This window comes from Ptychodera flava, unplaced genomic scaffold, assembly GCF_041260155.1.
Source record: "Ptychodera flava strain L36383 unplaced genomic scaffold, AS_Pfla_20210202 Scaffold_62__1_contigs__length_770838_pilon, whole genome shotgun sequence".
Taxonomy (NCBI): Eukaryota; Metazoa; Hemichordata; class Enteropneusta; family Ptychoderidae; genus Ptychodera; species Ptychodera flava.
Genome location: NW_027248384.1, coordinates 229707 through 242118, shown reverse-complemented (window position 1 = coordinate 242118; position 12412 = coordinate 229707). Strand labels below are relative to the sequence as shown.

Genomic DNA, 12412 nt, shown 5'->3' with positions numbered 1-12412 from the left:
TCCTCGTGCATCCTTTGCGGTATTTTCGTAATAACCTCATAAAATTAACAAAATTTGTTGAATAAGTTTTTCATTGTTAAATTTCTTTGAGAATTCAACATGACATATTTCACTTATCAGTTTCTATTTGGTACACATTTAAAAACATGTTACCTGTATGATCTCCTTTTAAGGGACCAATGAACCATTTTTCAAGGTACCTTTCATTATTAGGGTATGTTTTGTATTACAGTGTACTACACATGTATGCAGAAAAGAATAACAACCAAAGTAATGATGATTTATAATTTTTATTCTTCAAACACAATATTCGATATTGATATATTATACTAACAGTTACTCGTAAAAATTACGCATTTTATTAGTATAGATACTTGTATACTTAATGTATTTGACACGTATACATAATCAGTATGTTTGTATATATTGTTGTATATCAAGTATTTTGCCGAGTTGGTAACTAAAGTTGATCGTCTAATGAGACATCATGTCAGCATTGACAATCTTGATAAATATATCTGGAAATAAATTCAAAGAAATTGAAACTGAATCGCTACACTGAAAAGCTGACTGGAGTCAATGAGATATTGTCCATACTTATTGAAAAAAAAACGAAGATAAGTAAGAACAAACGAAAGTTGCGGACTTTCTTTCTACAGTTGAAGATGCTATTGGCGAGTTAACTGCATATGAAAACACCCAGGGAAGTAAAGCCAGCGTACAAACTGGCCTAGAAAATCAGATGGAAAAAAGATGGAGATCCAAATTCAAATACAACTGCATATCAAAGAACTCTTACAAGCCCAGGTACAACAGCATCCCCTGCAACTGCCTTTTCAAGAACAAAGTACATCTGTTACTGTGTAACTACCAAAACTTGATTGAATGGCTTCGATGAAGATGTCCTGGAGTGGAAAGAGTTTTGGGATTGCTTTGAATCTGCTATATACAAAAACTCTAAATTATCTGCCATCGAGAAGTTCAACTACTTAAGAAGTTAACTAACTGGAGATGCTCTCGAAGCTATTATAGGTATGGCTTTCGTCAATGAGAACTACGAAATAACTATCAAATTACTTCAAGAGAGATTCGGTGATGAACAAACTGTTATTCATTATCACTATAATAATATAAGGAATCTGACTGCAGCAGCAAACCAAACCAGTAGTTTGTGATGTCTATGATACTATTGAGAAGCATCTACGAAGTCTTGCAGTAATGGGTCAAGATGTAAATCAAGATATATTCCTCCCTTTGATTACATCTAAACTTCCTAAAGAGGTATTATTCTAACTTGAAATACAAAAGGGCTGAGAAGGTAAGTGGACTGTACAAAAACTTCGACAATTTCTTGGCTCCTATAGCAGTGCATTAGAAACAACAGAACAATTTCCTTCAGTCTCACAAGATAAAATAACTTTAAAGAGTTCATCACATAGCACACAAAGCCATTCCTTAAGGTAGAGACACACGTTAGATGATACTAATTTTAAACTCACTTTTTCACAATAAATTTCACTTTTAGACCCCACAAATTATATATTTTCTGTTAGCCCTATATCTCAACATTATGAAAAATATGTTTATTTTCCGAAATCACAGTGTTTGTGACCATTTCTCTCAAAAATATGCGTTTTGAGTTTTTTTACCTAAAAAAAATTAGGTGTTACAGGACTATGGCGACTTGAGATCTTTTAACAGAAATCAACAATGGAGTAGTCTGGGGAAAAAACGGTGTCCCAGATTTTCGGTAAAATTGATAGAACAAGAGAAATTCTTGCTGAAGTGAATGAAACCCGTAATTTATTCAAAAACCCGAGTTGTTACTTTCACACACCTTATTGTGCTGAAACAAAAGGGAATAGAAAAAATCTGGGACACACGGTTTTTTCCCCAGACTACTCTATTGTTGATTTCTGTTAAAAGATCTCAAGTCGCCATAATCCTGTAACACCTAATTTTTTTAGGTAAAAAAACTCAAAAACGCATATTTTGAGAGAAATGGTCACAAACACTGTGATTTCGGAAAAGAAACATATTTTTCATAATGTTGAGATATAGGGCTAACAGAAAATATATAATGTGTGGGGTCTAAAAGTGAAATTTATTGAGAAAAAGTGAGTTTAAGATAAGTATCATCTAACGTGTGTCTCTACCTTAATGTGTCTAAAAGACCATCAGCAGAAGCATTTGTCATCAGTGAGAAGGCGAGTTTTCTGCAGAAAGTTGACAAGGTGAGGCCCAGAAAATGTATACTGTGAACAATCACACTGGAGTGATCAATGCATTGACTATTCAACAATAGAAGGTCGCAAGAGGAAGATTAAAGGTAAGTGATATATCTGTCTTAAGAAAGGTCATATGTTAAAGGACTGCCCTGTAGAAAAGCCTTGCTTCTTTTGCCGTCAAGGGACGAATCACCACAGTAGCCAATACCCTAAGGAATTTCCTGTGGTAGCAACAGAATCCTTAATGCCAAACAAAGCAACTTTACCTGTCAGTACATACACGAACATAGAAGAGGCCACGATCGCTTCAGATGAAATGGTTTTGAAGCAAACGGCTACAACTAGAATCCACAATCCTATTTCTTTCTTGGCTGACACTGTTCGTATACTACTTGACCCAGTCAGTCATAGGTCCTACATAACTGAGAAACTGGCCAAGAAACTGAAGCTGAAATTCGGCAAGGTCGAACAAATTTCCCTCGTTACATTTGGAACTGAGAAAACTAAAGTCATCGAAGCACCTATTACCACAATTAAAATAACTCTCAAAGACAATACATTAATGACTATCTCAGCAAATGTTGATCCTAAAATTACTGGAATTTTCCAGAGAATGCATGTTAATTGTTATGTAGGTCATTTTCCCCCACACTCATCATGACCTGAGTTCAATTAGTCTAGAACATTCTCAAGGTCACTGCCCTTATTGACCTCATAACCTTGGATTCAATAAGTCATGTTTGGAATGTTCTAGAAATTTAATTAGTTGTGTAAGAGAGATAATTTTAGAACAGTAATTAGCATGTCAATAAAAGTTCTAGATTGTTCTTATATGCCTTTATGTAAGCACATGGGTATAAAAGAACGTGCACAGCTTCCAGTCAGACTTTTGGGATCGTGTCTCTTGTGTGTTACTAAACTCCAGCAGTAGTCATTCTCAAGACTTTTCAAGACCTTCACTGCCAACGCTGGATTTATACTGTGGACTTTGTGCAGCTTCAAGCCTGCAAGCCAAAGGACTGTTCATTCATCCGACTGACTGTTACAACTCTGAGACTGGAGCTTTGCCGTCCAAGCTGAGATAAGTAGTCTGTACACATTAAGCTTGTATTCTATCCCTAACTTAGCAATTAGTTTATTTTCGTAATAAATTTTGTTTAAACGAAAACTGCTGAGTTCACCTTTTTGTTCGTTTTCTCTGCACGTAACATAATCCAGAGATTTGCCATCATTGGGAGACACTATGGCAAGATATTCCAGTTGCTGACTCTCTCCCAAATCATGTTGAAAGTTCCAACATCGAGTTGCTGATAGGAAATGACTACTACTTAGATATGATCCTACCACAAGAAATTCAGGTTCATCCTGGCTTATACCAAATGGGATCACGATTAGGATGGATACTCACTGGTAGATGTAGTGGTGTCTCTGAACAGCAAACAGACCCAAACATGCTAATTCTTACAATTGGTACTCAGGTGACGTAAGAATCTTCAACGTTCACCAATCAAGATCCCTCATTACCAATGAAGGCTTCACTTGATCACTTTTGGAATTGAAAACGATTGGCAAAAAGGATTCCTACCAAGAATCTGATGATGATAAAGCACTGCAACTCTTCAATCAAAACTGTAAAATCCAAGATGGACGATATCATGTAAAATGGCAATGGAAGGAAGAATAGAAAACTAGCATATGGTCGACTAAAGTCACTTGTCAAAAAATGTACAAAGAATCCTGAATTGCTTGAGAGGCACAATTCTATCATTATGGACAAGACAAACAAACGTATCATTGAGCCAGTGACAAACGAAAGTGAAGAGGCACCTTTCAAACACTACATCCTCCATCATGCTGTCATTAATCCAGCTAAGGCAACAACTAAAGTTCTTATTGTCTATGATGCTCTGCAAAAGTTGGTAAAGACAGCAAGAATATTAATGAGTGCCTATATCGTGCACCTATTATGCTGCAAAACCTATGTGGCTGCTAATACGACTCAACCAAAGCATACATTGAGAAGGCTTTCCTACAAGTTTGTTTACAAATAGAGATGTCACTCGATTTTTCCAGCTGAAAGACCACAAGTAACCTCATTTAGAAGGTAACATCCAAATTTACAGATTTTGTAAAGTGCCATTTGGAGTCATCCCAAGTCTCTTCCTTCTTTCTGCTACTGTCGATCATCACCTGAAGGAATATGAAAATCCCAGAGCAGACAAGGTACGAGAAAATATCTACGTTGATTTGATAACTGTGACAGGTATCTCTGAACAGGCGTACGATTTGTACACTGAAACACAACAAATATTTCAAGATGCCTCCATGAACCTTAGTGATTGGTCCTCAAACTCGCAAGATTTGCTGAGTCATATTCCAGAATACGACAATCAAAAATCATGGAAGGACAACTTGAAGTGGGATGACAAACTTCCTGGACCTAGATTAAGCAAAATGTAGAGTATCCCTGAAGACTTGATAATTGTCAAAACTTGCCAGATTCCTATATTCATGGGAACAGCAAAAGTGACGGAAAATGAAATACGAGCTTTTCTGCTTCTGTGATGCTTCAAATCTGGCATATGCAACGGTATTTTACCTTGGAATCCAAACTGAAGAAAAATGCTAAGTGAACATGGTGTTCTCCAAAAAAATTGACTTTGCCAATAAAATAGATTGACTGTACCTAAGTCAGAACTCTTAGCTGTTCTCATTGATGTGCGAAGTTTTAACTTCGTTCGGAAGAAACTTAAACTACCCCTTTGAAATCATATATTGTGGTCTGATTCTCAGTGAGTCCTGAAATGGATAAGCAGCAAAAGGCAAAAGGAAGTGTTTGTTGAAAATCGACTGAAGGAAATCATAGCTGAGGAAGATGTGTAATGCCGATACATCTCTACTAGTGAAAACCCTGCAAATGTGGCAAAAAGAGGAACTTCAGTCAGAGAACTTCAGAAATGTCAAGCTGGTGGCATGGTCCTGAATAGTTGGTGACTTCAAAACAGTTATGGCCAATGTGGAATTTTGAGATAGAGTTGCAAGAAACAGAACTTGTTGCTAGGGAGGACCTGCATTGGCAAAATGACACTGATGAGGAACCTCAAGGTGAGAACGCAACCGATGAAAAAGTGAATTCGCCCATGAATATTGATGACAAAAGGTTCTCATCACTACTGAAACTTCTACGGGTAACAGAATGGGCTTTGAGATTTATCAAGTTGCTCAAGAAACAAAGGCAGTTGGAAGCCCTTACAGCACAGGAATTGAGAGAAGCAAAAATCCTATGGGAACATCAGGTCCTGAGACGATCATTTCCTGCTGTCATAAAGGCTGCCAGATGTAACCAGAAAGTAATTTAAAAGAGCAACTTGGTCTAACACGATTCGAACTAATTTGGGATAATTAGATATGGTGAAGCAATGTCGGTTTCTGCAGCAAATGTAGGCTTATCTGCTTTTCTTTTTAACTTATACACTCGTTTTATAAGTAATTTTTAATATTGCAACTATCAGCTATAGGGCATCTAACACTTTTTAGAAATTTGGAAAATACGCAGACCCAATTATCCCCGATTTGATCCAATCGGGTTGTCTGCAGATTCATGAAGATGGTTTACTGAAATGTCATGGAAGACTTGCAAATGCAGAAATCACTGAAGGAGCTAGCTTTCCAAAAGAAAAACTTGTTGGTGTTGTGAAGAAATATCTCCGTAAAGCAATAGGGAAGATCGCTTCACATATGATCAACTGCAGACTGTACTAGCAGAAGTAGAAGCAGTTGTGAACTCACGACCACTAGGTGTTTGAGATGATTTCAACTAGTCAATTACTTTGACACCATCTCATTTCCTCACACTCAATCCTTCTAATGGAATTCCTGGAACTGAAACCAAAGATGTAGATCAGAATACCTACCAAGGATGAGCACATCTGCAAAGCTATTTCAAACGTCGAAGAAAGGACAAAGCCATCTGTACAGGTTTTGGCAGATCTGAAGAGATGACAACCTTCAAACCTTGAGGAAACGACTTCAAACTCACAATCAAGTTCCATACAAACCTAATCCAGGCAATGTAGTACGGTGTAAAAAAAACTTACCTCATGGCGCATGGAATCTTGGGAAAATTTAGAATGTGAACAAGAGCGATGATGGTGAGATAAGAACTGTGAAAGTTCTATTGCCTTCCAAGAAAACAATCATCCTGCCTTTGAAACTTCTTTACCTTATTGAATGGACAAAAAAGATGGACGAAGTGAAACAACCAAAAGAAACTGAAGAGCATCAACTGAAGGGCGACTTGAATGCTTAAGAAGACAACCCACCGTGACAAGCTGCGGATATTGCCAAGAACGAATAGAGCAACATCTACGCCCTGGACATGCAACTTAACAAAAATCTTTTGTCGGGGAGTGTTGTGGAACTACCATGAATATGCATCATTATGTAATGATTTGCTCTGGACAATAGTCACTAATAACTGAACAATAGTTCATTTAGTGGCAATCAAATTTACATACGTTATTCATTTATGTTGATTATTCATTCAACCAGAATTCAGTAAGTAGTTTGTTCTGTAATTCTCTCATATTTTGTCTTACCTCGATAAAAAGCATTTCGAAAATAGTAAACAAAAATATATGAAAAGGTAGTTTGCTTTATATATTGGAGACATAAATGACAGTTGACTATACAGGAACTTTTCAACTAAGAACTCTAAGTTGTGTTTCAACCCTACCTAAAGTTTCTGTGCACTCTATAGGGTTCTTGTTTTGTGGTGTCTACAAATCATGAGCCTAAGTAAATGTTAATTCAGAGATTGACTGCTGTAACTATTTTGTTCTCTGCCACTATTATTCGTCCAACATAATAATGGAATACAGACATGTTTTCTACTAACACTTTTGCATTTATTATCTAGTATAATAGATTAAACTACAAACATCTTTATTTTGTATCGAACTAATATTTTCATAGAATACATATACTTTACAGCTTATATTATGTAGAAAGTACAATTACTGTATGTTTATTCACTGTGCCAAAATTGAAGAATCCATTGAGTATTCTTCTGTATTTCGTTCTGGATACTTCAAGAATCCAACGGGATACTACAATATCCATTCTGTATTCCACTGGAATCCACTAGCAATCAAGCAATGGATGCTGTTGGATACGGAACATTTTTAAGAATCCATTGTTCAATCGATTGCAGGATTCTGTTGGATTCAAGTGTTATCCTTTAGATATATATTTCAGGATACTGATGGATTCTCTAATTCTTAGAGAATCAAGGGACAAGTACTTTGCCTTATTTGATTACATAATAATGGTAGGGGACAGTTGCCGCATATATTCATACTTATTATTAACCCTTAAAGTGCCGCGTCGGTTTATACACCGACGCGCACTTCCGCATTCAGCGCCACGTCGGTTTATACACCGACAGGAGCGTCTCTTTGAAAGACCTCAAAAGGTCGTGAGCGCAACTGACCTGTATGCCTTATACGGAAAATAAAATGACGTATTTGAAACGTATATGGTACGACCTCATTACTCATTAATTTATTCTGGCGGAAATGACGTTTTATAGAATGTTCTATTGAATTCTTCGCGCCAGAACCTAATCGAGCAGTACTTTGCATTGCTAATATGGCGGATGCAAATCAGACGACAGGCTGTGACCTTCGACAGTACGCTAATACTCTTGCACTTTTGAACCCAGAAGACAGAGAATTCTTTGCGCAGCATTTTCTTGATAGTGATAGCGATGATGATGGTGATTTTTTGGGTTTTGAAGACGTAAATTTTATACCCATCGAGCGAATCGCCAATCCCGATGACGATGCTGATTTCCCCGAAGACGTTGCCAACAACTGGTCTCGAAATCCCATCGACGATGTTGTACAGTTGACTATGCCGTACGATTACTCTATGGTTGGCATGAAAGTACCGGTACCAGCTGATGCCTCTCCTCTTGATTTCATTCGTCTCTTCTTAACTGACGAAGTTTTGGAAATCATAGTCAGGGAGACAAACTTGTATGCTGAACAGGTTATCGCAGAGAAAAGGAGAAGGGGCTTGCTATCGCCGTTTTCTCGTATGCAGCGTTGGTACAACGTAAACAAGGATGAGTTGAGCGTTTTTCTTGGGCTGACGATCACGATGGGCCTCGTCGACAAGGGAGATCTGGGCGATTACTGGTCAACCAGCGAAGTTCTTCGCACACCGTTCTTTCCAAATTGTATGTCAAGAAATAGGTATGAGATCATCCTACAATTTCTTCACTTCAATGACAACGAAGCCATGCCAGTGGACCGTAGTAGCGAGGATTTTGATCCACTCTACAAAATTCGCCCCGTCTATGACATAATAACACGTCGATTCCAGGAAGTTTACCATCCCAATAAATGCCTGAGTCTGGATGAAGCAATGGTGCCTTGGCGGGGCAACTTAGCCATGAGAGTGTATGTCCCCAGCAAGCCTGACCGATTCGGCATGAAGGCCTTCACTGTCAACGAGGCAAAGACAGGCTACACCATCGCCTACAACCTTTACACGGGGAGAAATTTCAATCCATACCCAGATGCAGAGGAGAGTGAGTTGGACGAAGGTATGACCTATAAAATTGTTATGGGTTTACTGACATCATCCAAGCTCCTTGATATGGGACATAGTGTGTACATGGATAATTACTATATGAGTCCAACTCTAGTTGATGCCCTTAGTAGCCGTGACACTGTTGCTGTTGGTACTGTCAGGCTGAACCGTAAAGAAATGCCTAAGGCTCTTCAGAAGACAAAACTGAAGAGAGGAGGCACCATCTGGAGAAGGCATGGGGAGCTCTTGGCTTTGAAATGGCACGACAAACGTGATGTCACCATCCTTTCAAACGCACACACGGCAGAGTGGGGCTTTGATGGCAAGTCCACTGATGGTGATGGAAACCCTGTCTTGAAGCCAACATCTGTCCTGGAATACAACAAATACATGGGAGGCACTGATTTATCTGATCAGATGTGTAAATACTATCCCCTCCTTCGGCGACGCAACAAGTGGTATATCAAGCTTTTTTTCAGCCTGCTTGGTCTGCTCATCACCAATGCCTTCATACTTTGGAGAAAGTTCAGTCCTGATGAAGACCAGCGGAAAATGAGTCACGCGAAGTTCCGGCTTGAAGCTGTGGAGCAATTAGTCGGAAGTGCATCTAATGCTCCAACTCCTGTGCAAGATCCAAGAGCCAGGAGATCTGTGGGTATGAGCATCCGAAGACTTACAGAGCGTCATTTTCCATCCAAAATCAAGCCGAAGGAGGGTGCCATGAAGACCAACCCCTGCAGAGAATGCCTTTGTTGTAAAGATAGGCTGAAGGGTGACCAGCAGTATCAACTGACATTTGGCCGTCAACATCATGGCAGAGTCAGATACCCAACCAGCAGATATGAATGCAGGCAGTGTGGAGTTGCGCTTTGTATTGATGGATGCTTTGAAGTGTATCATACCTTCAAGCATTACGCTAACATCGACCCTGTTTCTCTGCAAGCCAACTGAATATGTCAAGTTAGCCATGAAATAACGAAAAAAAAGGATACTTACAAGTGACACGTCCAATCGTCTGTATATTTTATTTTTTGTAACATATTTTGAATAATTACTTGGTTTTACCAGATTTATTGATCATTCAGCATCAAATTCTGAATGAAAACAAATACATTTCTAGTCCAAAACAACTCTTTGTCTGTAATCAGCAAATACAACTTGTAACATTCCAACTCACACCATTTTATTTACATAAACTTTATTCATTTACATAATCTTTATTCATTTACATATTTTTATTCATTTACACTGTTCTATTGATCCACAAAGTTGATGTATAAGTACTCTGCAATGAAAAGAAATTCAACCACGTAAAGGCATTTGTCTTTTGCCTGCTCCATCTTGAAGTTACTATGGCAACAGCAGTGGTTACCAAGAAAGTTTGCAGCTTGCCAAGTATGTGTTTCCCATAGTCAGCTGTCACAATATTCAAATTCTTTCACAACTCAGATCTTCAGTCAGCCTTTCAAGCGACATTTTTGATAAAACACACATTTGTGTAATCACATGTCTTATTTTCACCTGTCATTTGTGCACTTTGTTGGAAAAAAGACCCCAGAGTCTTTTTGAGTTGCAATAACCTTACTCTGTTTGGCCTGTGAGGGCGCTTTTTCAAAGTTTATTTATTTGTTTATTTATTTGTTTTTCATGTAAACATGATGTAAATATTGATGAATTAACCCTAGAGCTTCTTAGGTAATTTACGGAAATGAGTATTGACGGTAAATAATAACAACATGGCTGAAATGTTTTTTGAAGATAATAATGTGTATTTTCACCTTTTTGATGAAATTTACCACTCTTTGGTAAAATTTGTATTTTTTATAGCTGCATAAAAGTGCCAAAATTCCATTTTCATTGATAATGAGTTTTCAGATCCTTCATTTTGGAAAGAAAGTTAACAACACAAATTGTTGACATAGATTTAGTTAGAGACATATTTCAAGTGCTGTTGTTGCACTTTATTTACAATATGTAAATTTGTTGTTGTTTACAATGACATCATACAATGTTTGTCAGTGAAATTTTGTTTCTTGTAAACATTCAACTCATGACACGAGCAATTTTTTACCAAATTTGTGTCATTGTGTGATATTCTGTTTCGACCTGTTCAGGAAATTCTGAAAATTATATTTTTTTTACCAAAAATGTCTATTTTCAACCCTTTTTTTGCATTTTTTATATAATTGTGAATTAAATATATCACTCCAATTTGTGAGTTGATGATCTAAGACTAAAGTAAGGGTGTTTATGTGTGATGTTTGTGACAATTTCTGGAATGACAGCTGTAGTTTTGAGTGCTACCAAATTCCTATGTTACAGGTAAAAATTCCTTGGCCTGGGGGGTCCTTTGCCATAGAAATACATGGCACCTTAAGGGTTAATTTATTTTTTACATAATTATCCAGCACTGGCTTTCAGGAAATTCGGGGTTTGGGTTGGTCCTCAAAATTACAGTATTGCTTTGTAGCTTTTGATTCATGTACTTCTACTCATACAGCCATCACATACACTACATTCTACTCATACAGGCATCACATACACTATATATATATATATATATATATATATATATATATATATATATATATATATATATATATATATATATATATATATATATCTGAGGATTGCAAGATGCATGAAACTTAAGTAATAGATTTCATTACTTTGTACTTCAAGTAATCTGTTTATATATATTATATATATATATATATATATATATATATATAATATTCACAATATATATATATAATCACAATATATATAAATATTCACACTAACACATTATCAACACAATGAGTACTCTTTTTACAAGTGAAGACACCAATGTAATGATGCTTTCTACAGCAAAATAGAGTACAGATTGCATATGAAAACTACTACTGCAATTTAGATACACAAATCCAAGATCACTGTAAATGATTTCTTCTTTATTCCAAAGGAATGTGTAAATGTTAGTAAAATAAATAAAAGGCAATATAAAGCATTAAGTAAACTACATTGATTAAAAAAATACACACAAAAAACATTCAGAACAATTTTCCCGAGACACATTCAAAGTTATCTTCAATACTGTCAAGAAAGAATTTCCATAACCTTAATAACTCTAATATCAATTAATACAGTCACTTTCAAATATGCCTGGGCCTAACAGGGAGAAATACGGTTCATCACAACAATTTGATATCTTACTACTATCATCCCTATTGACCTATATACAAAATTTTGAAGCAATCTGTTGACCTGTTTCAGAGAAATTATTTTTCACAAATCATGTGTCCCAAACAGCAAAATAGTAAAATTAAATCCTGGTGAAAATTAATGCTGTTTACAGTATGTTGTAAATTTTGGCAATACGTTAAAAGATATACATGTTTAGTATAATTCCTAAATTATGTATATTTTACTTTGTGTCAATTGAGATGTGCCAGCTAATGACTGTGTAATTCACCAAATTAAAAGATCAACTACGTGTACCTTTAAATATAGGAATAAAAAAATCATGTCAAGAGTTTCTTGATTGAAAATGAAGCACTCAAGCTATCTACACAGCAAGAAAAGGCAGACACATGCCTGTAACAGAG

General features: G+C 36.7%; 2 protein-coding genes across 2 annotated transcripts; both read left to right on the top strand.

Annotated features, from left to right (window-relative positions):
* The first annotated feature begins 3997 nt into the window (after nt 1–3997).
* On the top strand, nt 3998–4688 carry LOC139128632 (uncharacterized). Its single transcript, XM_070694372.1, has 2 exons — nt 3998–4143; nt 4352–4688. Exons 1-2 carry the CDS (start codon nt 3998–4000, stop codon nt 4686–4688), a joined length of 483 nt encoding a protein of 160 aa, XP_070550473.1.
* A 3189-nt stretch (nt 4689–7877) lies between these two features.
* Nucleotides 7878–9776, top strand: LOC139128631 (piggyBac transposable element-derived protein 4-like). Its single transcript, XM_070694371.1, has one exon. The coding sequence runs from the start codon at nt 7878–7880 to the stop codon at nt 9774–9776; it is 1899 nt and encodes a 632-aa protein (XP_070550472.1).
* The last annotated feature ends 2636 nt before the right edge of the window (nt 9777–12412 follow it).

Coding starts and splice junctions, on each gene's coding strand:
- LOC139128632 (XM_070694372.1), top strand. CDS start 3,998: ATGGACAAGACAAACAAACGTATCATTGAGCCAGTGACAAACGAAAGT. Junction 4,144..4,351: donor GTCTATGATGCTCTGCAAAA/GTTGGTAAAGAC, acceptor CCAAATTTACAG/ATTTTGTAAAGTGCCATTTG.
- LOC139128631 (XM_070694371.1), top strand. CDS start 7,878: ATGGCGGATGCAAATCAGACGACAGGCTGTGACCTTCGACAGTACGCT.